The 27,416-nt window shown below is 29.7% G+C and overlaps 2 protein-coding genes across 2 annotated transcripts; one reads left to right on the plus strand and one right to left on the minus strand.

Moving 5' to 3' along the window:
- The first annotated feature begins 5,959 nt into the window (after nt 1-5,959).
- On the plus strand, nt 5,960-14,425 carry LOC103868572 (jacalin-related lectin 11-like). Its single transcript, XM_009146656.3, has 8 exons — nt 5,960-7,024; nt 7,627-7,844; nt 8,117-8,545; nt 8,632-8,896; nt 8,983-9,176; nt 9,733-10,161; nt 11,760-12,218; nt 12,308-14,425. Exons 2-8 carry the CDS (start codon nt 7,644-7,646, stop codon nt 12,557-12,559), a joined length of 2,229 nt encoding a protein of 742 aa, XP_009144904.1. The 5' UTR covers nt 5,960-7,024; nt 7,627-7,643; the 3' UTR covers nt 12,560-14,425.
- Nucleotides 14,426-15,619: 1,194 nt separating this feature from the next.
- LOC103868574 (stress-response A/B barrel domain-containing protein UP3) lies at nt 15,620-17,304 on the minus strand. The gene is given in 2 exon segments (XM_009146657.3): nt 15,620-16,595; nt 16,597-17,304. Coding segments are annotated over 2 exon segments (609 nt in total). The 5' UTR covers nt 16,782-17,304; the 3' UTR covers nt 15,620-16,171.
- Nucleotides 17,305-27,416: the final 10,112 nt, after the last annotated feature.

Genomic DNA, 27,416 nt, shown 5'->3' on the forward strand with positions numbered 1-27,416 from the left:
ACCATTCTCAGGATTTTAAAGGAATATGAGGCAGTTTCAGGACAATTAATAAATTTTGATAAGTCTTCAATACAATTTGGATATAAGATTGAAGAATCTGTTAGGCAAGAATTAAGAGATATTTTGGGAATCCAGAATCTTGGAGGAATGGGATCCTACCTGGGTTTACCGGAAAATATGGAGGGCTCAAAGATCCAAGTGTTTAGTTTTGTACAAGATCGTTTAAATAATCGAGTCAATGGGTGGACTCTTAAGTTCTTTACAAAAGGAGGAAAGGAAGTGATCACTAAATCAGTGATTACAGCATTACCAAATCATATGATGTCCTGCTACCGATTACCAAAAGCAACAGTAAAGAAACTAACGAGTGCGGTATCACAATTCTGGTGGAGTCCAGGGGGAAGCACAAGGGGTATGCATTGGAAATCATGGGACAAGGTATGTGCAAATAAGGATGAAGGAGGTTTGGGGTTTAAAGACATCACTGATTTCAATACGGCGATGCTGGGTAAACAGCTATGGCGTCTGATAGAAAAGCCAAACACTTTATTTTCTCGAGTTTTCAAAGGTCGGTATTATAGGAATGCTTCCTCCTTGGAACCGATTCGTTCATATTCTCCGTCATATGGCTGGCGGAGTATTGTTTCTGCTAGATCTCTGGTTAGCAAAGGACTAATTAAACGGGTGGGATCAGGGTCTTCTATATCTGTAAGGAATGATCCTTGGCTCCCAACCACTCGCCCGAGACCAGCTAATAAAAATCAACACAATTTATATCCGGACCTTACTGTAGAGTCCCTCATTGACTCTACTTCGCGTACTTGGAATTTAGAGGCAATTCGGACATTGGTGGATCCTCAGGATGTGAAACTTATAGAAAGCATACCATTGAGCAGGACTCAGAGGGTGGATAAAGATGGATGGCACTTTACAAAAAATGGAAAATATACGGTCAAATCAGGATATCAGGTCGAGCGGATTTATCCAGATAGAGAAAGGCCACCGCTACTGATTGGTCCCACAGTTGATGTTTTGAAGGCTTACTGCTGGAAAATACGGTGCCCACCAAAGTTAAAACATTTCCTATGGCAACTGGTGTCAGGATGTATAGCAGTGCGGAAGAATTTACAAGCGAGGGGGATCCATGGGGATATTTGTTGTGCCAGATGTGGAGCTCCTGAAGAATCGACAAATCATGTGTTTTTTGAATGTCCTCCAGCTCTTCAGGTCTGGGCTCTTTCGAAGATACTATCAAATCAAGATATTTTTCCAACTAGATCCCTCTTCACAAATATGGATCATCTATTCTGGAGAGTTCTCCCGCAGATGGAGGATCATCAGTTTGCATGGATACTATGGTATATCTGGAAAGCTAGGAATAATAAAGTTTTCAGTAATTTGGATATGGATCCTATGGATACGCTTAAATTGGCTGATACTGAGTCAACACTGTGGGCTGAGGCACAAGTAGTGAATGACCAGAGGACGACAACACAAATAATAGATGTGATATTGCCGTCGATCCCAGGAGGATGGTGTTTTACAGATGGCTCGTGGAAAGAGGGGGATGGTTTTTCAAGACAAGGTTGGCTTAGTACTTTGGAAGGTTTTGATGGATTGTTGGGGGCGAGGAATGTTAGGACTAGTCTATCGCCTCTTCATGCAGAGATTGAAGCGTTGCTCTGGGCAATGGAATGTATGAGGAATTTACGTCAATTTCAGGTTACGTTTGCAACGGATTGTTCTCAATTGGTAAAGATGGTTTCCGAACCAGAAGAATGGCCAGCTTTTGCAAATTATTTGGAAGATATCAAGACCCTGAAAGAGAGCTTCACCCGATCAGAGATTATCTATGTACCACGGACGCAAAATTCAAAGGCGGATCGTCTAGCGCGCAGTGCTAGAAAGCAACCGTCTTTTGTTGTTCACATGGATTCATATCATCCGGTTTGGTTTACAGAGTTAGTATAAGTCTGTATTGTTGATGACAAAAAAAAAAAAAAAACTAAACACTTCATAAAATCAAATTAAACTTAAAAAATGTTTACTATACACAAAAACAAACACATATAGGTAAAATATAATTTTTCAAAAAAATATTTAAGCTTTCCAAAATCTAACCCTAAGAATAGATACAATACTACAACATATGTTGTCAAACCCTAAGCCAAAGAATATCATGATTAACTACTTTCACTCATCTATGTTGAAAACTATTCAATTTTATTATATTTTAATTTATATTACTTAAAACTATTTATAATTATATGATTTTAAATTTTCACTTATCAAAATATTTTTTAAATTTATTGTTAAGATCAACTACACCAGAAAACTTCTTTGGAAGTCGTCTAGATGACTTACAGTATCTATATTTTTTTTTGGTCACAAAGGGCTGACTGTAATTTCACAAGGCTTTTAGGTTAGTTATGCATTTGATTCAAGTTTGGATACAGTTTTGTATTTAAAATCAAGTTTTGAGTCATATTTGGTAAATCTCCCAAATGATATAATATAATCTGTTGTATTATACCTGCTAATTCATGCTAATATTGATGACTTAATATTATAGGTCTATTATTGAGCATAAGTGTGTCTATAGTTATCGAATAAAAATAATAACGTTGGGTGATCAATACCATTAAAACATGATCATTCACTTAATGAAAATTAATATTTTCTCAAAAATACCCTTATTTTTACAAAGAATTAATAAAATTCATTAATGGCATTTAACTCTTTTGTTTTTGGGCATACAAATACACCTAAAGAGATTTATTAATAATGAGCCTATATATATTTAAAAGATATATTAACTTTAAATTTAATATAAGTATAAATATATTATGAACTATAAATAAATTAACAAACATGAAAATATGATTTTCTTAAATATATGTATCAATATTCAAAATAGTTCATTTGAATATTATACAGATTTTCAATACAAACCAAATCATATATCCTATACCATATATCATATACATATTTGAATATCATTTTTTCATATATAATGTCATTTTATACATATTATTAATATGACAATTACGAGTGTTCAAGAATATTTTAAAAATTATATTAAAATAAAATTTTTAATCTAAAATAAAATCACAAACTTATAATACGTTATTAATAACGAAAATAAACTAAAATTGTCATATCAATAAGTTTTTTATTATTATTTTTTATATAGATAATATAATAAAATTTCATCAAATTATAAAGAATCACTAACTTATGTAATATTAAAAAATATATGAGTAATTTAATCAATTTTTTTTAAAAAATACTATCATATATTTTATGTTTTATCGGATCAATGGTATCAGATTGAAGGTTAATAGTGAGTTTTTGGGTTTTTACCGGGTTATTTTTAATTAACGAATTTTTCATTAAATATGAACCAGATTATATACAATGTATCGGGTTTTAGGTTCAACCATGAATCTAGGTCGGATATGAAAACAAATCTTAAAACTCAAATATTTTTATAGAACAACTACCATATTTCGAAAAAAAATCCATATTTTGAAAAGAAAAGAAAAACAAATGATAAAAACCTAAAAACTCAAGTTCGAAACAAAAATAATGGTAGTTTGTAAATCAGTTTTTGATCAATAAATTAATAAAAAATCAAACCCGCGCTTTTTAAGCACGGATCAAAATCTAGTAAAACAATTAAAGCTCTGTAGTTATTGAATAAAATAATAACTTTTGACTATTGACGTATATTCATCATATATGTTTATAATGATGGTAATTTAATTTGTATTATAATCATTGTAAACTATATACAAAATTGAAGCATAACCAAATTATATTATCAATTTTTTTTCTTCATCACCAAATTATAATATCAGTATACATAAACAATAAACAATACATACCTTATAATAGTTAGTAAAACTTGTAATATTATAATAGTATATAAAAAATTTGTACGATGAATTGAAGTTAAGAAGTGCATAGCTAATAATTAGAAACAAATGATATACATATAAGTTATTCAAAATTTGAAACAAAGAAAAGATTACGTAAGATTGTTGTATGTGATTTGTTAGGTTAGTGGGTCCATTATCTGAGGTTATATTGAGATTAGATTGTATATTTAAAAATAATTAATATAGAGTATGTCAAAAATATTGGAAACTTAAATAAATTTAATGGTCCACCATAGATTATTTGTAAATAGATGAAAAAAGTATTTATGTCTTTTTTTGATCAGCTTAAATAAACTCAATACTGGTTTTGTAAACCAAACCGGAAATTCTGTATCCATGTAAACGATGAAATATGATTGTTTCCTGATACTGCGTGCTAGAATATTCGTCTTTTAATTCTGTGTTTGTGAATATGAATGATCTCTAAGCTGAAAAAAAAATTTCTTTCAAAGTTTTGATATCTTCCAAATAACTTGCAAATGCTGGAAATTTTTTTGGTTTTGAAACCATCTTCACCAATTGAATACAATTCGTTGCAAACGTAATCTGAAACTGACGCAAGTTCCTCATACACTCCATTGCCCAAAATAGCGTTTTCACCTCCGCATGAATAGGGGAAAGAGTATCCCTGACATTTCTTGCCCCCATCAAACCATCAAAACCTTCTAAGATGCTATATCAAGAACCATCTGTAAAACACTATCGCCCTAGAATTAATGGTAAATTCGTAACCCATGGTGTGCTGTCTTTTGTATGTTCAAACACATATGCCTCAGTTCAAAAGTATTTATGTTTTAATAGTATTAATATATATACATAGAGCTTTTACATGTTATAATTTTTTTTTCTGTTTTACTTCTCTATTTATTTAACATTTATTCATATTGTTATTTACTTTTTAAAACTTATTGTGCTTGGATAAAAAATCATATTTATTTAGCTTTAGTACATTTTGTCTACTTTATGTGAACTAAATTTTAACAAATATTTTTATTGATTGTAAATATTAGATCTGTAATTAATGTTTGAAATAGTTTCTTTACTTGTTCTTTAAAGAATTTACAATAGAGACTATAATATGTCGTTTTTTTTAATTCGTCTATGGCATATTGGCATCTAACATGATAGAAAGGGCTCTGCATACATGAGTTTAACTTAATAATAGCTTATGGTAATTAAATAGAAACTAGGTTAAGATCCGCGCCTTGCGCGAGATGAACATTATATATATAAATTATTTTATATATTATATGTTTATAGCATATTATGAAATAATAAATATATATTGAACAATTAAAAAGTCATTATCTACTACTTATATAATTAAATTGGTGCGAACATATAAATAAATTTAATAAATCGAAAAAATATTTTTTCTATTTGATATGATATATAATTAAATTTAAATGATAGTGACATATATATGGTATATGTTAATATTAATATTTATTAGATGATGCTTTTTGCTCATATTTTTTTTATCATTTGTATCTGTTATAGGAAAAAGTCTAAATTAGTGATAACAAAATTTTCACTGTGGCAATAATAGTTTAAGTCATTTATAATATTTTAAAAAATTAAGTTGTCAATATTTTTTTAATTTTTTTATCAAAAACAATGTTTAAAGTAAATTTCAAAATTACGATATTTATGTTTTTTTATATGGCATATAGTTTAATTTAAAATGATACATATATTTATATATCTTTTATTTTTGATACTTATTAAATGAGACTTTCAACTTATATTATTTTTTAATTATTGGTATCATGTCATAACAAAAATTTTAAATCATAGATCACAAAATTTGAATGTGAAACTTTTAATAGTTTTAGTAATTTATACTCGTTTAAAAAAAATCAAAATATAATATATAAATAATTTTTTAAATTTTTATTATATGGTTACTATGATTGTTTAATTTATTTTAATAGCTTAAAATTAAATAAATATAATTATAATACACACTTATTTTTATCAAATCTTTATTATTCAAAATTATTAATTGTCATATATACTTTAGTCACACTAGGCAATTCCGTAATCTTATTTAAGGAAATAATGAATCACATTAATAATGCATTTATTGTGGTTTAATAAAAAACTTATTATATATTTAAATGGACCAACTTATTTTTCTAATGATTCTAAGAATCATTATAGTGATGACACGTGGCTACAAAAAAATGTTGCAATGCTTCTCAAATAATATATAGAGGATAGATCATACAGAACGATCAATTCAGTACAAGTTTCTATTTGATTTTATCTTAAGCACATGCCTCAAAACGTCAAACCGGATTTAAAATATGAAAAAATTCTAAAAAGAAATTCAACATGCCCTATTATATCGGCTAATTTAGTATGCCTGTACTATAAAACTTTGAGATCCACGAGCATTCAACCTCTTGTTGGATCCACGTTAAACGGTGAGAAAAGAAAATGTTTACTTATCCTTTTTTTTCATCAAAAATGTTTATTTATTCGAAGTTTAAGTTTAGCGGCATTGTAAACCTCGGCCGTTTACTTAGTTATAATTACAACTAGATATAATTAAGAAAGAAGTAGCCAAAAGATATTTTTTCCTATGAAATTTAGAAAATCTTAAACTAGAGAAAAATAACCCGAACATATACATATTACACTTTTTTATTAAAAACACAAGAATTCCAAATGCGTGTTTAGGTTGCTTGGATCCAAATAAAAATTGATCAAATGATCATAAGATCGTTGCAAGAGAGAGATAATTAAATGATTAAAATATTCCAAAATGCACGTTTATCGCCTGTACGTTACCATGAGTCACCAGTCAATACAAATTGGATATATTGGAAGTTTCACGAATATGGTGGCATCGTGATGAGTTAGAAAATGATAAAGTTAGGACTATGATTAATGTTAGGATTAATAAATTCATTTCTGTATAAATTTCTTAACATTTTTACCAAAAAAAAGAAGAAATGCAAAATCATGTATAAAAGGGCACCTTCGGTGCCTGCTTTTACATCATCACTCAACTCTTCATCAGCTCTCTTTCTCTCTCTCTCTCTCTCTCTCTCTCTCTCTCTACTCCAGCAGAAGAGGTAATCTCTCTCTCTCTCTCTCTCTCTCATATTTTATATAAAGTAGTTGATTTTATATTTTCACTCCACTTGGTAACATATAAAGCAGTGAAAACTGTTTACTCTCAACCCAGTAAACATCGGCTTACTTTGTTTTTCTTTTGAAAATTAACATCGGCTTACTTTGTTGGATAATTCTCTGGGGTAGATTTTTTTTAAGTTTTTATAATAAAAATGGATCTCAAAAACTAAAATAATCAAAATAGTATTTTTTATTTTAAATTTTTAATTTTTTTTTATTTTTTTAAATTTGAAATCCTATCTCTAAAACCCTGTTCTTCAACTCTAAACTTTAAAAGCTAAACTCTAAACCTTAAATCCTAAATCTCATCTCTTAACTCTAATGTCTAAATTAATTAACCTTATAAATATAAGTGTATATTTACTTTTTTTTTATAAAACATTTAAGTTATTTTGGTCATTTTTATTTTTAAGATGACAAAAACGTTTTTAGGTATGTTCTAAGTAATTTCTCTACTTTGTTTCCACAAAATGAATTTGCATTTTCCGCTCAAGTTGGTAATGATTCAAATAAATTAATGACTAAGCAACAAAATCTTTAGACACTACGCAGTACACTATGGTCCTAAAGGTGGAAGCTAAAGGTGGAAATGGAGGGAAAGAATGGGATGATGGATTCGATTATGAGGGTGTAACAAAGATACATGTACGAGGTGGTCGTGAAGGCATTCAGTTCATTATGTTTGAGTATGTCAAAGCTGGAAAAGCAACCGTTGGACCAATCCATGGTGTCTCTGATCGTCGTGGTTTGACACAAACGGTATGAAAACGTGTCTTAAATATAACATTTTGACAAAAAAAAGGTCTCTAAATAATTAATTAGACGAAACTTCATCTCTTCAGTCCTAAATGTTCAGAAAATTGCTAGACCGTAATTAGATTTTCTATACAAGATTAGTGTCTAGTAGGCATCTACGCGCCGTCTAAAAAAATCGTTTCAGTTATACCCGATTTACTGTTTTATTAAACTTAATCCTATATATCATTGGCACCACAAACGATCTTTTTTCTGTTTTATCATTTTTTACATAGCTCGAGATAAAGCATATGGAGAACGAACATTTGGTATCTGTTGAGGGTTACTACAACGAGTCTACCGGTGTGATACAATCGCTTCAGTTTGAAACTAACATGAAGACTTCTGATCTCATTGGGTACGACGAGGGTACTAAGTTTTCACTAAGAGCCAGGGGAAAGAAAATCATTGGGTTTCATGGATTTGCTGAGAAGAATCTCAACTCTCTTGGAGCATATTTCATCAGGATGCCACCAACCAAATCAGCAATGCAAGGTGGTCAAACTACAGGTGTAGGTTATGACGATGGTGGTGACTACGATGGTGTAAAAAAAGTTGTTGTTACAACGGATGGCACTGCGATCAGGCATATCAAGTTCCACTACGACAAAGCTGGCAATGAGGAAATTCGTGAGCGAGGGGTGACGACCGGAACACAACATGAGGTTAAACATTTGTTTCAACTTGACAGGTGGACGCTTTAGTTAAAACTTAGTTAGTTCTATGAACAATCTATTATCTATTATTGCAGTTTACGATCAATCATCCATATGAATATATCACATCTGTGGAAGGAAGCTACGCTGTTACACAACCTTACAACTGTATTGTCCTTACGTCATTGACTTTCAAAACATCAAAAGGGAGAACCTCTTCAACGATTGGTCCAGTGACTGGTACCAAGTTCGTGCTGGAGAGCAAAGGTAATGCTATTGTTGGATTCCATGGACGGGTGGGTTCTTGTGTTGATAGCATTGGTGCATATTACTCTCAAGTTTTCCCTTCTCAAGAAACAGGTACCTGCCTAATTACTAATGCAAATGATTATGCCTATTGCAAACAATGAACCATAAAAGAATGAAAAAAATTCTTTAAATGATAGCGTTGAAGGTGGAACCTAAAGGCGGAAAAGGAGGAGTTCAATGGGATGATGGATCAGATTACGAGGGTGTAACAAAGATACATGTACGAGGTGGTCTTGAAGGCATTCAGTTCATCAAGTTTGAGTATAAGAAGGCTGGTCAAACTATTGTTGGACCAGTCCATGGTGTATCTGGTCGTGGGATGACTCAAACGGTATGTAATTAGGCCGTTTTTGTATTCCCAAGATGCATATGAATGCAGATGCTTAAATGTTACTCTCTCTGTTTAAAAAAAAATAGATATTTTAAAAAAAAAATCTGTTTCAAAAAAATAAATATTTTATGGTTCCATGAAAAAATTGTCAACTTCAAAAAAATTAATTTATTTTATTGAATTAATATTGGTTAAAATATATTGAAAACTGCACTTATCATAGTAATTTAATATATTTTTTTAATATGTGTGAAACCATTAGAAAATCTATCTTTATTTAACGGAGAGAGTATTCTTTTAAATTTGCATCTGGATGCTTCATGCAAAATCCTTAACATTTAAAACATCTAGATATGCATAGTGCAACAAAAAAAAGTTCTAATACAAAATTTGCATTTCAATATCTCAAAACTCAAATACCCTTCAAATTAAAATATAAAACATCTAACTTAAAATGAACTATTAAATAGTATTTTTAAATTACAAAATCGTGTTATGTGAATATACCAATTCGATTTATTTATCAACGTTTTTTTTTTGTTTCTTTTGTATGCAGTTTGACATTATCCATTTGGAGAATGAATATTTGAGATCTGTTGAGGGTTATTACGATGAATCAACAGGTGTGATTCAGTCGCTTAGATTCATCACAAACCAGAAGACTTCTGATCTCATGGGGTTTAACGAGGGTACTAAGTTTTCACTAGCAGCCAACGGGAAGAAAATCATTGGATTTCATGGGTTTGCTGAGAAAAATCTCAACTCTCTTGGAGCATATTTCATCAGGATTCCATCAACCAAATCAGCAATGGAAGGTGGTCAAACTACAGGCAGAAGTTATGACGATGGCGGTGACTGTGATGGTTTAAGAAAAGTATATGTTACATTCGATGGTACTGCAATTAGGCATATCAAGTTCGACTATGACATAGCTGGTCAAGTGGAGATGCGTCAGCGAGGGGTTAAGGAAGGAACCGAATATGAGGTTTTCCTAATTCCTTCTAACCAATAATCACTTCATGAATTCAAGATGTTAATTACTAATATACAGTATACATATTATAAATTAATACTTAGTAAATTAATAAATACGACATATATACTAATAAAATTTTATGATCCTAGGTTTAATATTCCAAAATATGATAGTAATAACAAAACTAGAGCTTGACCCGTACGTCCGTGCGGGTAATTTATACATTTTATAAATGTATAACTTAGATATAATCATAGATATTTACATTTTAAGTTTATATCAATGTAATTCTATAATCTTATTGCTTAGGTTTTGTATTTGACATTATTAATATATACAGAATTGTTTTATACATTTTACTTTTTTTTATTACATACTAATATAATTTCAAGTTCTGTACAATAGATTCATAATCTGAAATAATCAAATAGATAATCTCTTTCAAAATATATATTTTTAATTTCTAAAGTTTTCATAGAAAATATTTTTAAATTTTATTTAGTTATTCTATATAACAAAATATATATTTATTTATATTTCCTTGTTGTGTTTAAAAAAAATATACTTTAACATCTATAATTTTAGTATATAACAGGATTTTATAAGTAAATATATTTTTATGCCATAATAATTTACACATTACTTTTTGAAAAAAATTATACATAGTTTACGAATGTTTACCTGTTTTAATGGTGAATGATATTTTATATGAAATATTTTTTAAATAAAATAAGTTAATTAATCAATTTTATATTTAATTCATATAGCACTTCTATTTTAATGTAATATAAACTATAATATATATTTTATTTTATAATAAAATCTTAATTAACATTAATTTGTAATAATATTATAATAATTACGAAACAAATTACTGCATTATTTTGTAAAAGATATTTGAAATTTGTTTTTAAGATTTGTCATATTTATGTGATGCCAAAATGTTAATTAGAAATAAATGAAATATGATTTTCTAGGAAGGTTCAATTTAAAAATAATCACGCATGAAAAGAAGTTGTGACTTCTATTTTAATAGAATGGAAATGATATTTAAATGAAAGATTTATAAAAATAAAATTATTTAATCTATCAATTTAATATAGTTTTTATATTTAATTCATATAGTACTTTTATTTTAATATAATATAGACCATAATTAGAGGGTTTATGAAAATAGCATACAAATTTTATTTTTTATTTTATAATAAAATATTAATTAACATTAAGTTGTAATAATATTATACTACTAATTAAGAAATTAATTAATGCATCATTTTATAAAAAAATATTTATAACTTTTAATAAGAGTTTCTTAGATTTTTTGTAAACAGATTTTTATTATTTTATAGGTGGAGTTGTTATATATGTCAAGAATATAAGCTGTGATAACTTAATGTTGATTGAAAATAAATGAAATACGATTTTTTAGGGAAGGTTCATTTTTAAAATAATCACACATGAAGAGAAGTTGTAACTTCTATTTTAATTTTTTTTTGTAAGTATATTATTCTAATAAATCATAAAATAATAACTTTATAGTTAATAAATTATTGCAATTTTGATATTATTAATTTATAGAAAATTCACTGTATTATGATTACTTGCAGTTTGAGGTTGATCATCCACGTGAATATATCACATCTGTGGAGGGAAGCTACGCTGTTACTCAACCTTATGGATGTATTGTCCTTAGGTCGTTAATTTTCAAAACATCAAAAGGGAGAACCTCTTCCAACATTGGAACGGTGACTGGTACCAAGTTCGTGCATGAGAGCAAAGGAAATGTTATTGTTGGGTTCCATGGACGAGTAGGTTCTTGTATTGACAGTATTGGGGTGTATTACTCTCCTTTCTCTCCTCCTTCTCCTCCTTCAGAGAAACTCCAAGGACATGGTGGTGATGGAGGAGATTTTTGGGACGATGGCGTTTTCAAAAATGTGAAGAAGATATACGTAGGACAAGGAGATGTTGGTATTGCCTCTCTCATGTTTGAGTACGAGAATGAAACTAGTGAGATGATTGTGGGCAAAGAACATGGAAAGAAAACGTTGCTTGGTTACGAGGAGGTGATTCACTTAATTTCTCTCATACATCCATTTGCATTATTTTTATTTTAAACTTAAAATAGCCTAACAATGTTCTTTTACTATAACAGTTTGAGCTGGATTATCCGAGTGAGTACATTACATCTATAGAAGGTTGTCACGATAACGTAGTTGGAGCTGAAAGTGGAGTTATAACAATGCTTAGGTTCAAGACTAACAAACGCACCTCTCCACCATTCGGACTCGAATCTGCTTCCAGCTTCGCCATCCAGAAGGAAGGTTACAAGATCGTCGGATTCCACGGAAAATCCAGTGCCCTGATTAATCAGATTGGGGTCCATGTGGTTCCCATCACCGAATAAGCAACCATTTGAAGCTATCGAAGGAATCGTCGTCTGGTACCTGTCTTGCACCGTTATTTATGTTGCAATATGATTTGCTATGTATCATGTTGTTGTCTGACTTGTTTTACATTTATGCAATCGCATGTAATAAGACAATATTTCTGTTTCTTATGTCTACCTTTCTTGAAAGTTGACTTCAGCTCATATTTAGCAGACCCATCCTTCGAGTTCAACTCTTCACTGATGAAAACAGTCATGTTATTGGCGCTCAATTTAGTAGTAGCTTTAACTGCAAAGCAAACAGTTAAGATAAAAAAATCCGCAAGGAAAGTTTATGCTAGCATCTCTATGAAAATGGTTATTGCCAGTTTTTTCTTTTCACCAGCTTTGTAAAGCAAGATCGTCCGTAATCATCAACCTGACATCAACAAATCAGTATGAGGTCATGTTGACAGTCATTATTGCAACTTGCAGGTACGATTTGATAAATTTGTGATGGTGTTTGATGGTATTTTTACATTTTCTGAATGGTTAGTGAAATGCTTTCTTATAAATAATTTATTATCACAAGTAAAAAGATGTAGAGCTAGGGGTGGGCAAAAAAAAAAAGGAACCGAACAAACGGATTCCAAACCGATCCAAATCGAACCAAATTATATGTCTAAACCATTTGGTTCAAGATTTTATCAACTCAAATGGTTCGGTTTGGTTTAGTTTTAAACTGAACCAAACCAAAGAACCGATGTTTTTAATTAGATTAATTACATATACTAATTACATATACTAATATTATTAAGATTAAGATTTAATATATTTAACCTTTTAGACTACACAACTAAACATTTTATACATTTTACTTCTTGATTAATAGAATAAACACAACTAAAATTAATTAAAAGAATATGAATCTCATATATTAACATCAAAACGGGAAAGTTATTTATGATATTTATATTACGTTTGAAGATAATAATAAAAATATTTATTGGATTAGATTTTCTGCATATTTATTGTGATGTTTGTTTTATGTTTAAATATTTAAAAATAATGATTTAGTGTTAAATGATGATTTTTAATGTTTTATAAATTATATTTTTGTAATTGAACTATAAAAAAATTAAAAATCAACTCAATTGAACTGAAAAATACAAACAAAACAAAATTAAACCGAACCAGACACAAACGAAGCAAACTAAAACCGAACCGAACCGAACAAAACCCGAACCAAATCGAACATAAACCAAAACAAACTAATTTGGGTTGACTTTGGTTAAAGTTTTCTTAGACACAAATAACCTAAACCGAACTCGTAGTTAAAGCCGAAATGCCCACTCATATGTATAACCACTAAGAGCATTTCCAAAAAGACTCTCTATTTTATAGTTTGCAAAACTCTATATTTAAAATTTCGAAGTGTTCTACTCCAAAAGAAAAACTTCAAATTAATTTCCAAAACTACTTGTAATTTACATTATGGTCTTTATATTTGTCATAATTAATATAAATTCATAAAAACTTTATAAATAACTAGAACATATATTAAAATATTACAGTAATATCAACTAATAAACTCTTACACTAAAATATAAAATTATAAATAGAAATACATTATTAAATATTAAAGTAAAATAAAAATATCACATTATTCCATAAAATTACTTCCCTAATGCTCCATTTTCGGTTACATAAAATTTGTTTGGACAATATTTTAGAGGTTCCGAAGCAAATTTACTAAACTATTAGTGTTGTTGTAATATTTAAATTTTTTGCAATAATTATATCTTCATGTATCGTTTTAATAGTTTTTATTAAGTTTCTTTTGTAATATTCTTGTTGTTTAGTTCTCGTTTTAAAATATTACAAATCTTATTTTAAAATTTTATTAATTTTATGTGTAAAATTTGAATTTATAAAAATAAATTCGAAATATTTATGATATACAAAATTTTAAAAATTAAAAAGATAAAAGAAAAAGTGCTAAATAATCATAAATATTATGTGTAGTTAATTATAAGGACCAAAATACAAATAAAAAGATAAAACTTCAAATTTGGAGTTTTGGTAGTGAAACTTCAAATATGAAATTTCACTTTTTAAAACACTAAATTTGAAGTTTTTAAGTTTTTTTTTAAGGACAAAAAACTCTATATTTGAAGTTACAGAATTTTTTTTGGATTTTTTTTTGGAAATGCTCTAAATATACACTTATGCTACATTTCGAGATTATATTTCATGTAGGGTCAGTTCTTAAATTATGTATTACGAACCTAAATAATTCAAAATCAATATTCGAGTCACTCAATCTGATGTAAATAAAATACTTTTGAGGTTCTTAGAGCTGGATTGATTGAAATTTGGATAATTAGTTTTAAGATCAAGGCATTCAAACTCCAGTACATACACGTACTTTTAGATATTGGTTTCTTACAACATATATTATGCTTTAAAATGTATATAAAATATTAACAAACACTAGTACAAATTTCGACTATAACCAAAAAATAGCCACAAGAAGTTCATGACTATTTGTTAAAAGTTACGAAAAGGCTATACATTTACCACGAGAAGTGGGAAAATAAACCGAATCCGAAAATTTGAACCGCACCCGATCTGATAAAAATAAATTCGAATCAATCTTAACCAGACATAAATACCGAATATATTTTGTTTTATTGTATTTCAGGTTATGAGTTTTATCCGAACTGAAACTAAATGGATACCCGATAGATCCCAAAAAAATTTAAATTCTCAAAAAAAAAAAAACTTGTACGAGACATGATGTTAATTCATAATATGTATCCAAAATAGACTAAGATATTATTATTGAACGTCTAAAAAAATTATCTATTACATTAATATTTAATTCAAATATTTAGTTTAATATATATTTTTATATTTGGTTGATATTTGGGAGTAAGGAATCAACACCGACGAATCTCCTTATTGCATTCAGAATTGGAGGCTTTATCTTGGGCAATGGATTGTATGCTTCAATTCAGGTATTGGCATATCAATCTTTTGGGACCGACTGCAAGGATGATCAAAGACCCCGAAACATGGCCAAACTTTTATACTGAGTTGGAGGAGTTTATGAAGTTGAAAATCAGATTCACAGAGTTATTGATTGTCTTTGTTCCTCGTTCGGAAAATGTATAGTGTGATTTATTAGCTAAGATAGCAAGATCTTTCCATAAGGAATTGTATTATATTGGTTGTTCTGACAACCTCAATCTTGTGTAATAGAATAGCTGTTTGAAGAAAAAAAAAACAACCCATTTGACATCCTAACATGTGGGTTATAGGTCGTGCATGTTGCTTCAAGTTGATCATTGTTCCACATCTTATTTCTAAACAAAATATGTCCCGAATCAGATCACTGAAGTCTGAAGCTATGTGTCCTGCATCTTGTTAACACTTAAACAAACAAAACCAGCATTCTAAATAAGATTTAGAATTAATTCGGTAGGCTGGTCAAGTTATCTTAAAACTGCAATAATCATATTTTGAATTAAATCTCAAATAAAGAAAATGGAAGGCATTGCATGGTCCAAAGTTTCTGAAACATTATTATTCGACAGTAACAAAGGCTTCAAGTAATTGAAACTTGAGCTCTTTTTTTTTCACAGAGACTTATGAGGACAAAGGTACAACGAACTCAACAACAATGGTACCATCGACATAATCACCAACCTTTTCCTTCACCAAGTCCTGGAGAGTCTCAGTTTCTCCCAGAACCTTCAGATACGCAACCGATGCAATCGAGAAACCCTTTGCATTAACCGGAGAGAAGGTTTCTCCCAGTCCCACTGTGATCTGATCAGCTCCTGCAGACTTCTCCTTAACCACATCCATGATCTCCATCTTCGCCTCGTCTGAGAGGTTCTCTTTCACCTTGAGTAACGTGATCTTCCCAACGGATCCTGGAGGTGGTGTTAGGCTCCCGGGGACTATATCGGCGATATAATCAAAGGCCATGACGTCTTCCCAGATAGGCATCCATTCCTCGACAGCGCGAAGGTGAACAGGATGTGCCACGTACGCGTTGAGATCTTCCTCGGCTATGAAGGACGTGTGTGAAGCCCAGGGGGGATATGAGACGTTGGATAGGACCGGCGGAGAGGTAAAGCGCTTGGTCGATGGTGCCGAGGTTCTTGAGGTCGTTGGCCATGGCTTCAATCTTGTCGGAGTCGACATTGTCTTTGACCTTGAAAACGACGATGTGCTCGATGATTTGAGACATGACAGCGTCTGAGGAGAAAGGGAACCTTAGAGATATGATTAAGACTAAACTGAGATACACATATATAAATAGTTCCAAATGAATAAAAAAATCTATAATTAAGATAACCGGAAAGGAAAAATATTTCAAATACTGAAAGAAATCGTTAAAAGATTTCTGTCTAAATATTTTAGAAAATGAATTTTAAAATCCTTATCTAAGATAACCATGTTTTGAAAAGTTTAGTTACATAGTTCTCTAAACAAGACAACCCAACAACAACAAAGAACCTCAAATTACAATCATAATGTTTTCTAAAATGATAACTAAGAACATTTTTTGTATACACCAAAACCCAATATTTAACAAGCCCAAGTTTTATCCACTATAAATGAGTATAAAGTAATCCCTATTTATTTTAGAAACATTACAACATTTTAGTTATGATATATATCATTATTAAAATGATTTTTAGAATTTTTAGAGAAATAAATTGCGTCATCTAAACATATATTATATTTTCTATTAAAATAATTATAAAATTAATTAATGTACAAAAAATATTTTTCATTTAAAAAAATTAAAGATACTTAATTACCTAGTATGATTCATATATATATTACCTATTATGATTAATATATATATATATATATATATGACAATTAATGATTTTGAATAATTAAGATTTGATAACAATTTGTGAATCTTCTATCATTTTTGTTTAATTTATATTATTAAAATAAATTAAAAATACATTAATCATATGATCAAAAAGAAAAATTATGTATATGTTATATTTTGAATTGTTAAAAATGATTATAAATTACCAAAGCAATTAAAAACCTCACACTGAAAATTTTATAAACAATGAGTTAAAGTCTTATATTAAAATATAGAAACATTTTATTTTTGAAATATGCATTGAAAAAATATTGAGAACTTAATGTTTTAATTTCAAAATTTTCATTATATTTTTAAATGACTATAAATTACTAACTATTAAAGGTCATAAATTGCAAATAATTATAAGATCCTATTAGTATGAAGCTTTATTTAATAGATAGTCTTATTAGTTATATAGTATATATCAATGTTAATATTATTAAATCCAATTATATACTATATAAAATAGATAAATGTGATTCTTTGGATTTATTAACCATAAGATGATTGCAAATAAACAAGAATAATTTACATAATAATTACTGATTTCTTAATTATTTAATATAATTTATTATTTTATAATATGTAAAAACGTAATATAAGTAATAGTATATTGTATACAAAGTAGTCATCTTGCGCAAGCACGCGGGATTTTAACCTAGTATAATATTAAGTAGAATAGCTCTAACTTTAAACTCATATATATATTAATCAATAAATTGGTTCTACATGGATGCAAAATCTCTAACCAATATGATCGAAAAAAATATTAAAAATAAATCACGGAAATGTTTTTCTTTAACACTAGATAATCATGGTATTACAAATTAAAAGAAATGTTACATTTACATGTTCTAAGATTCATGTTTGGCTGTACCACATTGCATCATGCTATCTCTTGTAATCCTATTATCCATTAATTCTCATAATTCATATTTTCTAGGACTAAAAACTCAAAGATCCTAGTAGAATCATTAATAAACTGGAGCAAAGAGGTTTCCACAAAGGCTTTTTGTAAAATTGACCTAGAACTTAAACTCAAACACAAAACTAATTTCTTCTTTTTTTGGAAATTAGTTTTGCCTTATTCACCCCACAAGTTCATATAATTCACGAAAATGCCGTCAAATTTTTTTTTTTTCGAACATGATATTTTTACTCTCTCACTCTCATCATCTACAAGTAATTACAAGATTACCATTGTCATCAATACCCAAACCACCATGAACAACCAATTTGAAACTCTTAATGCTCACAAAGTCGATTTATCCTTCTTCTTTCTCCATTCTTATGAACTAAACACAACATCTCTCTCATTTTCTCTCCACATTCAGCTAAAAAAAACTAAGATTTTGATTCACATTTTTTATGGTTCATAGAGTCATAGAAGCTAACGATTCTGGGTGGGTCACTTTCGTTTGAGATTATGGGTGCTTGGAGAAGCCTTATGTTCTAAGGAAGTTATCTCACCAATTTAAGGTATGAAATCAAGTTTTTTTTCAGATCTGTTCGTCCAGACGACTTCTCAGGTAAGTCGTATGGCTGTAGACGACTTAACTGCTGTAGACGACTTACCTGGAAGTCGTCTGGTCAATGCAGAAGTTATTTTTGCAATTGACTTTGAAATCCGTTTTCAGAGACGACTGAAAGTTAAGTCATCTGCTTTTGTTTGGTTACAAAAAATATCCAAAAAACATGTAAGTCGTCATAGGTTAGTTTTGCATTTGACTGGATTTTGTCGGAATTTTGACTTTTCTGGACGATTTATTTTTCAATCGTCTGGTGGAAAATTGAAATATCAACATTTTATTAAAACCCGACGACTAACATGTAACTGGTCGTATGTTAGTTTTGCCATTGAAAAAAAAATTTTAATATTTAATTATACCGAGACAATTTACAATTCAGTCGTCCGCCCGACGACTTACATGTAAGTCGTCCAGAATTTTATTCTGAGATTCTGGTCAAACCTCTTAAATCCTGGACGACTTACATGTAAGTCGTTGGACGGACGACTGAATTGTAAGTCGTCTATATATAATTAAATATTGAATTTTCAATTGCAAAACTAACCTATGACGACTTAATTGTAAGTCGTCGAGTTTTAACAAAATATTGATATTTCAAATTTTCACCAGACGACTGAAATGTAAGCCGTCCAGGAAAGTCATACTTCTGAAATAATTCAGTCAAATGCAAAACTAACCTATGACGACTGAAATGTAAGTGGTCTAGTTTTTTTGGAGTTTTTTTTTAACCAAACAAAAGTAGACGACTTATTTTTCAGTCGTCCCAGATAACAAATTTCAAAGTCAATTGCAAAAATAACCTCTGCGTTGACCAGACGACTTATATTTTAGTCGTTTGGAAGACTTAGATTGAAGTCGTCCGCGTCGATCTTTAATAAACTTTCGTTTTCTTTGTTCTATGTTTGCTAATGTGTTTTATTTTGATTTTTTCAGATGATGTGTCAGTTACATGCAGTGTATGGAGAATGGTTAGAGCAAGTGTGAAATATGGGACAAAAATGTTTTGGGTAACCAAGTTTTGCTAAATTTGACTAAGTTTTTCAACACAAACTTGTAAAAAGTATGATATGCTTTGACTAGTTACTATTGTTTGTTTCCATCTCTTAAGTATTATTGTTATAGACACCAATGGTGATTATTGTTATGAGTTGGAAGAAGGGTTAAAATGCTTCTTAAAATGTTATATCAATATGAGGCTACCAACATTCTTGTTTATTAAGATGAGAAGAAGGTCAATGGAGTTTATTATTGCATATGGGAGATCCAAAGATAAGAAAAATGCTATTGAAGTATATTATTTCATTGATTTGTAAATGTGTAAACACATTGTTAGCACATATATTATGTCTTGGAAAACATTATTACTGATTTTACAAAAAATGCACAAATAAAAGAGTAGACATGCAAATCACAAAACAAACCACAAACAAAACTATTATAGATCATTCCTCTATAAAGACATGCTTGGACTCCACTTGATATGGAAGAAGACTTCCCGGAAGTCGTCTGGAAGACTTCCCGGAAGTCGTCTGGAAGACTTCCCGGAAGTCGTCTGGAAGATTTCCCGGAAATCGTCTGGAAGACTTCCCGAAAGTCGTCTGGAAGACTTCCCAGACGTCTGGAAGACTTCTCAGAAGTCGTCTGGAAGACTTCCTGGAAGTCGTCTAGCGCATTGTATTTTAGACGACTAATAGGTAAGTCGTCCCAGAAGTCTTCCAGATCTGAAAAACCTGCATATCAAATCTAGATCTGAAAACCTGCATATCAAAAAACGTTCAAATGGCTTAAAAACAGAGAAAATGAGTGGAAAATTAGATAAATCTACCTTTATAGAACACACAAAAATACATACCTAAAATTAATAGAGCTACTTTTAAATGAGTGGAAGATGAGAGCCATCTGATTAAAAACCTGCAAAAAAAAAGATTAGAGTGGGTTTGAAAAGTTTTAGTTTGGAAAAAAAAGTAAGAACTTTATACAACAAAAGTTACCAAATGAAGAAAAATCAGACATAAAAACTTACCAAAACGCTCAGATCTGTTATGAAAGAGAGAGACATAGGAGAAGACTCCGTCAGATGACTTCCAAGAAGTCCAGACGACCTCCTGGAAGTCGTCTGGAAGACTTTCTAGAAGTCGTCTAGCGCATTATATTTTAGACGACTAACATGTAAGTCTTCCCAAACGTCTTCCAGATCTGAAGAACCTGCATATCCAAATCCAGATTTGAAAAACCTGCATATCCAAAAACGTTCAAATGACTTAAAACAAAGAAAATTAGTAGAAGATTAGATAAATCTACCATTATAGAATACAAAAAAATACATATCTAAAATTGATAGATCTACCTTTAAATGAGTGGAAGATGAGAACCATCTAATTAAAAACATGCAAAAACAAGATAAATTAGTGAGTAAGACATGAGACAAAACCAATAAATTGATATAAAACTTAGTGTTTATAAGTTCAAAGAGATTAGAGAGAGGTTGAAGAGTTTTAGAATGATGAACATTATATTTTTGTTGCAGCCATTTTAAAGAATGAAAGAGAATGTGTAATTTTTTCTTTATATAGGGAGACAAAAAATCCAATTAGATTAAATATTTTTGATTCAGACGACTTCCTAGACGACTTACTTGTAAGTCATCCAGAAGACTTTAATATTTTTAGCGGAAAACTAAAATATTTTTAGCGAAAAACTAAAATAGAAGACTTCCCAAACGACTTACAAGTCGTCTGGTTTAAAGTATTTAAGCGGAAAAATAATGTTTTAAAAAGTTTTAGGCATGAATATTTGGACGACTGAAATATAAGTCGTCTGGGTAAAATTATTCACCAGACGACTGAAATATAAGTCACCCTAAACATAACTTCTAAACTTATTTATCTAATTAAACAGTTCATAAAATCAAATCAAACTTGAAAAGTGTTTACTACACACAAAAATAAACACATATAGGTAAAAATTAATTTTTGAAAAAAACATTTCAGCTTTCCAAAATCTAATCCTAAGAATACATACAATACTACAACATATGTTTGCCAAACCCCTAAACAAAAAAAAATATCATGATTCACTATTTCCACTCATCTATCTTGAAAACAAATCAATTTTATCATATCTTAATTTATATCAATTAAAACTGTTTTATAATTACATGATTTTTATTTTTCACTCATCAAAATATTTTTTACAAAATTTATAGATTATTTTTAAGATAAACTGGTACCAGACGACTTAAAAGTAAGTCGTCAAGACTATTTCCAACATCTTAGACGATTCAGACGACTTACTGAGATTATATTCGTAAAAATGACTTTTGTTTTTTTTTTTGGTTACAAAGGGCTGTGTTGTAATTTTACAAAGTTTTTAGGTTAATTTTATATTTAATTCAAGTTTGGGTATAAGTTTGGAGTTAAAATCAAATTGTGAGTTTATTTTGGCAAATTTCCCATTCCACAATCAGGAAAAATGTTTTTAAACTTTATTTTACAATTAGTTGAATGGTTTGTATGTTGTTGCGCATGTGGCTCCACGTACCTTCGATGTGACCAACACAACAGACGGTCCTCCACTCCTACCAGAGTTTTTTTACTCACATACACCATTTGGTTGAAATTTTAAGAATAAGTTCTCCCTTTGAATCGATAGTCTTAACCACAATGGGGTACAAACATTTAAACAAGTCTGGTAAATAAAAAATGAGAATTCTGTTTGTGAAACAAGATCATCTCTTAGATTGGCTTCCCTTCTACAGAATCTGAATCAAAGCTTCAAAGTTCTACAGTCATTGAATATCTCTCGTCAAACTCTGAAATCTCGGCCATAGTTTAGAATCCTTCATCTCTCGTCGATTGAAACACTTTCAAAATTTACAACTTTAACACCAAGATTTTCTATAACAGGGTCCCATAGTAAAGTGCTAAGTTTTTTTTGTTCTTTAATTTGATCTTTAGTTTTATTTGAATAAATTCAATTACCAAAATCAAATAATAGTTTAGCTAAATTATAATGTGCCTTAACGGTTAATGAACGTATCTTATCCATCATATGAACCTACAAATGCATGTACGCAAGATTTGTGTTTGTTTGTGGGGGAGATTGCAACCTAGGGTTCGTAAAAAGTTTAATCTGATTTGACAAACGTAAGATAAGCTTTATTTTTTATTAGAACATTTATCTTAGCAATTATCTATACTTTGGAATTTCCATGTTGTCTAAGCGATGTCTAAGCGAGGAATTGATTCCTCTAATTTAAATTATTAGCTTTATGTGCGACTATGTGGATATAGGTACATTGATTAAGACCTATTTGAATATCCGGACACATAGTCATCTGTGGGCAGCATCTATCCATAAGAATTAGTCTGTGGTTTTTCATATATCTAGGCTAGTGCATAAGGATACCCTAAATAAATCAAAAAAATATCTATATTTTATTTTTGCTTCTAACGATTTTTTAATTTAAATACAGTTAATTTTGGGACAACATCTAACTAATTAATAATAGAAAGACAGAGAGACAAAACCAAAAGAAATTGATGGACTCAAATCAAACCCCATTCCAAGGTGATCTGTAACTTTTTCCTAATTGCGTTTTTGTTTGGACGTGTCTGATAACATGACACACGGAGATCTTCTTCCATTAATTTATACAAAGAGTTTACATGTACAGTACAAATAGTTTACATGCACTTGATCTAGCCCTCCCTTGGAACTAGATCCCTAACCTGTAATAGGCTCGATGCGGTAGTTTTGTCCTTTGTAACGATCTATACGACATATATCGGCCCTATGAACAGCTCAAATGTCATTATGTGTTAATTATATACATTTTGCATGCATAATTCCTCACATAAAAATGGTTGAATTCAAGACTAAAAATAGTATTTGATACATGATGATGATAAAAGGGCTATATGACCATTAAAAAAAAGATAAAAGGCTATATATATATATATATATGACCTTCGATTCATCTTTGATTCTCTTTCTCCGGCAGTATAGTTTTATTACTGGATACATATAAAGATAAAAGGGCTAAATTAATAGTCATGAAAATGAAGATTTAATAAAAACAAGTCACAACTGACCAGTTTTGAACTTGTGCCACCAATTTTGAATAGACAAAACTAAAACAAAAGTGGTATGCACAAGTTAAACAGAACAAGGTATACCCGGCAATCATACTACCACGAAATTGACCGACCCCATAAACCCGATTGTTGATATTGAGGGGTTTGGATCCTGTATGCGACTCTTTTAAGCGGGATCAAACCATTTAGTCTTTGCTACTTTCCACCAGTTGATAATATGAAATTCAAACTTGTGCACATATTTCATACAATAAATTGATCAGGTTTTATACATCTTATGTCCGCATGTGGTAAATAAAAGTGATATTCACTGAACTAGAGAAAAACAAAGGTGTATCCGTTATTTCTAGCTCCTGCATTGGAGACGATCAGAGGCACACCAGAGCTTTGTCGAGCAGAGATGTGACCAAAGGAAAATTTGGCCAAGCAGTCGAGAACTTTAACCAAAATCTGCTCAATAGATTCAACACTTAATTTTCTATACATGGACTCCAAACTAGGGACACATAAGATTATAAATACAACTAGGAATTTTCCTGTGTCATACGCAGAAATAACTAATTTTATACATAATATTGTTTTATTTTAAAATTATATTCTATTTATATATATAAATTAAATAAAGTTTGGACCATTTGTTTTAGTTAAAATTTGTTAAACTGGTAAAAATTAATATGTTAGTAAATTTATTTGATTAGTATTGGTTTAGTTTTATATATTTGTTAATGTACACTTACAATTAATTTTGATAATATATATAATATGATATATATAAGTTGATCTAAAAAATATATGTCTATAATTTTATTAAAATTTATCATTTATTAATGTGATATATATATATATATTAGTTTAATAGTGATATATGAAAATTGTTATTTATTAATATATATATATATATATATTTTAAATAAGTATTTATATAGAAAATTTACTTTAATAATGATATGAAACTTATTAGTCATTATATTTAAAAAATGTTGCAAAAATATAAATCTGTATAAGAAAAATGCACATATCGGTTTGAATGGTAACCAAGGGAACGAAGAGGAACCCTGCATTCCTTAATGTTCCTCAAAAATGTTATCATTCGTAAGGAATATTTTTTCCTCTTCATTCCTTCTCATTCCTCTTTTTGTAGAGAATTATAATGCAAATTTCTTCCTTGTTAATTTTGATAAGGAACCCTTGTTCCTCATCGTTTCCAAAATTTTATTCATATTCATTCTTTTCCTAATCATTCCTAATGTTCCTTGATGGTTAACAGTCACACAATCATAATTAGGTTGATCTCTTGTTATATTTTTCAAAAGGCATGTCATCTTTTTGAGAATGACTGTATTGATGACACAGACACAAATCATTTATTAGTTTTTAATATATTTTTAAAAAAAAATCAAAAATAAGTATTCATATAGGAAAATTATTTTAATAATAATGTAAGAGTTATTAGTTATAACCACATTTAAAAAACGTTGCCAGAAAATATAAAACTTTATAAGAAGAATGTACATATCATAATTAGATTGATGTCATGTCATATTTTCAAAAGCTATGTCCTCTTCTCTTGTTGAGAATGAATGTGGTGATGACACATATACGAATCACTTTGATGGTTAAGGAATAAGGTATTCTCTCTTCAGTGAGGAGGATTAACATATTTTCACTTATTTAGCTCCATTATTGCTCATATGTACTTTTCCACTTTTTAACCAGTTAATCAATGGAAACCCTCTTATTCAAATAGTTTTATTGGGGGTTCTTTAATGTTTATATACCCATATATCTGGATTTGAGTTTCAAAAGGCAATTATTGACAGTTATGCAGATTGAACATGAGATATTCAATTAAGTATGGTATAAATTAAACCATCAAACATAGTCTTGAACATTAATAAAACAGTTTAGGATGAAGTTAAACATAAATTTTCATAAACATGTAAAATTCTCGGCTATAAAATTGTTTATGTAATATTTTTTTATTTTTTTAACATAAAATATGTTCTTCAAAGGTCGGAAAATTATGTAAATAATAAACACTTTGAGAAGGCTATTTTTAAAAAAAAACACTTTAAGAACTTTACATTTTTTAGAGACGAATGATATGCTTAAGACATGGCGAGAGTATAAAGTAAATGTTTTCTTGAAAATATTACAACATATCTTAGTACGTCAATAGTTTACGTTCGATGATTTATTGTAAAATTTCTTTATCGAATGATTTATTGTTTTTTATTTTGTTGTAAGACTTCATTTAGTAAAGTATTGAAGAAAAATGTGAACTTGAAAAAAAAAAATTCATCGATGTTGTACATTCTAAAGTGACCCTTTTGAATGTCGTAGGAACGAATAAATAGAGCATTGAGGGGTGTATCATTATTGAAGTCTTATATAACTTCAATCATAGGATGCGTACGTCCTCATTGTTATCACTAGAGGTGGAGCCCTCCCCGCAAGCGCGGGGTTGTTGACAATTAAAGTGTCAATATTTTAGATGCGGATGGTGTATGTAAGTGTTTATTATGAGTGTTGCCGGCATTATGGGTTTGAGACAAATGTGGTGGGATGCATGAGTTATGGTTGATCGATAATGAAAACCGCCTATTGTTTGAATAAGTTGCTCCCACTTGGAAATGGTTAATGGATATTTAGCTGATGGGTTATGATATGGCTTGACTGTTGGCATTTGTTCTCAATCTGTTGTATTGTTTTCACGCAGACCTTTCTGGAAAATCGTAATCGAAAAAACATTTTAGTGCAATTAGATGTTCGAGTTTGTTAGTATGAAGCTAAACCAGAGGGAGGGCTGTATTTTTTCATGCAAAACTTTAGCTACAATCATTCTGAAAGAATCATGAACCAGGTGAGTTTGCTAAGTTCCATTTGGTACTATTAAAGACCTTCACACTTTTCATTTTGTATGGTAATACAATGCAGTTTGTTGGGCATCTCTTTTAGGATATTAAGGAGGAATAAAAACAAAATTCAGTGAAGCACTAAGGATTAAAAAGGATCATCTTATGCGCTCAATTCAACAACACTATATAGAAAATAATGAACCAAAACCACTGGTTATATAGGCCGACAACAACAATCTCATATATACATCTGATATCACTCAAATTACCCTAAAGAGTGTTACTCTCATCAAAAGAGGTCGAGTTATAGTACTTAGGGATCGAATCCACAAGGAGCTAGGGAACCGATTAGATCTAATAGTTATATGATTAAGCTAGGCTAATAGGTTTTAAAGAAGTAAAATAAATATAGTAAACTAGAAAGCAGTAAACAAGATGAACAAGATAATTGTTCAGCTTGGCAAGGGTTGTTTGATTGAAGGATGGTTGATAGATCTAGGTTTCTATTCA

This window comes from Brassica rapa, chromosome A05, assembly GCF_000309985.2.
Source record: "Brassica rapa cultivar Chiifu-401-42 chromosome A05, CAAS_Brap_v3.01, whole genome shotgun sequence".
Taxonomy (NCBI): Eukaryota; Viridiplantae; Streptophyta; class Magnoliopsida; order Brassicales; family Brassicaceae; genus Brassica; species Brassica rapa.

Excerpts from the sequence above, each read along its gene's own strand:
- LOC103868572 (XM_009146656.3), top strand. The coding sequence starts at position 7,644 with ATGGTCCTAAAGGTGGAAGCTAAAGGTGGAAATGGAGGGAAAGAATGG. Across the intron at positions 9,177-9,732 it reads GTCGTGGGATGACTCAAACG|TTTGACATTATCCATTTGGA; the intron begins GTATGTAATTAG and ends TTTTGTATGCAG. Across the intron at positions 12,219-12,307 it reads CGTTGCTTGGTTACGAGGAG|TTTGAGCTGGATTATCCGAG; the intron begins GTGATTCACTTA and ends TTACTATAACAG.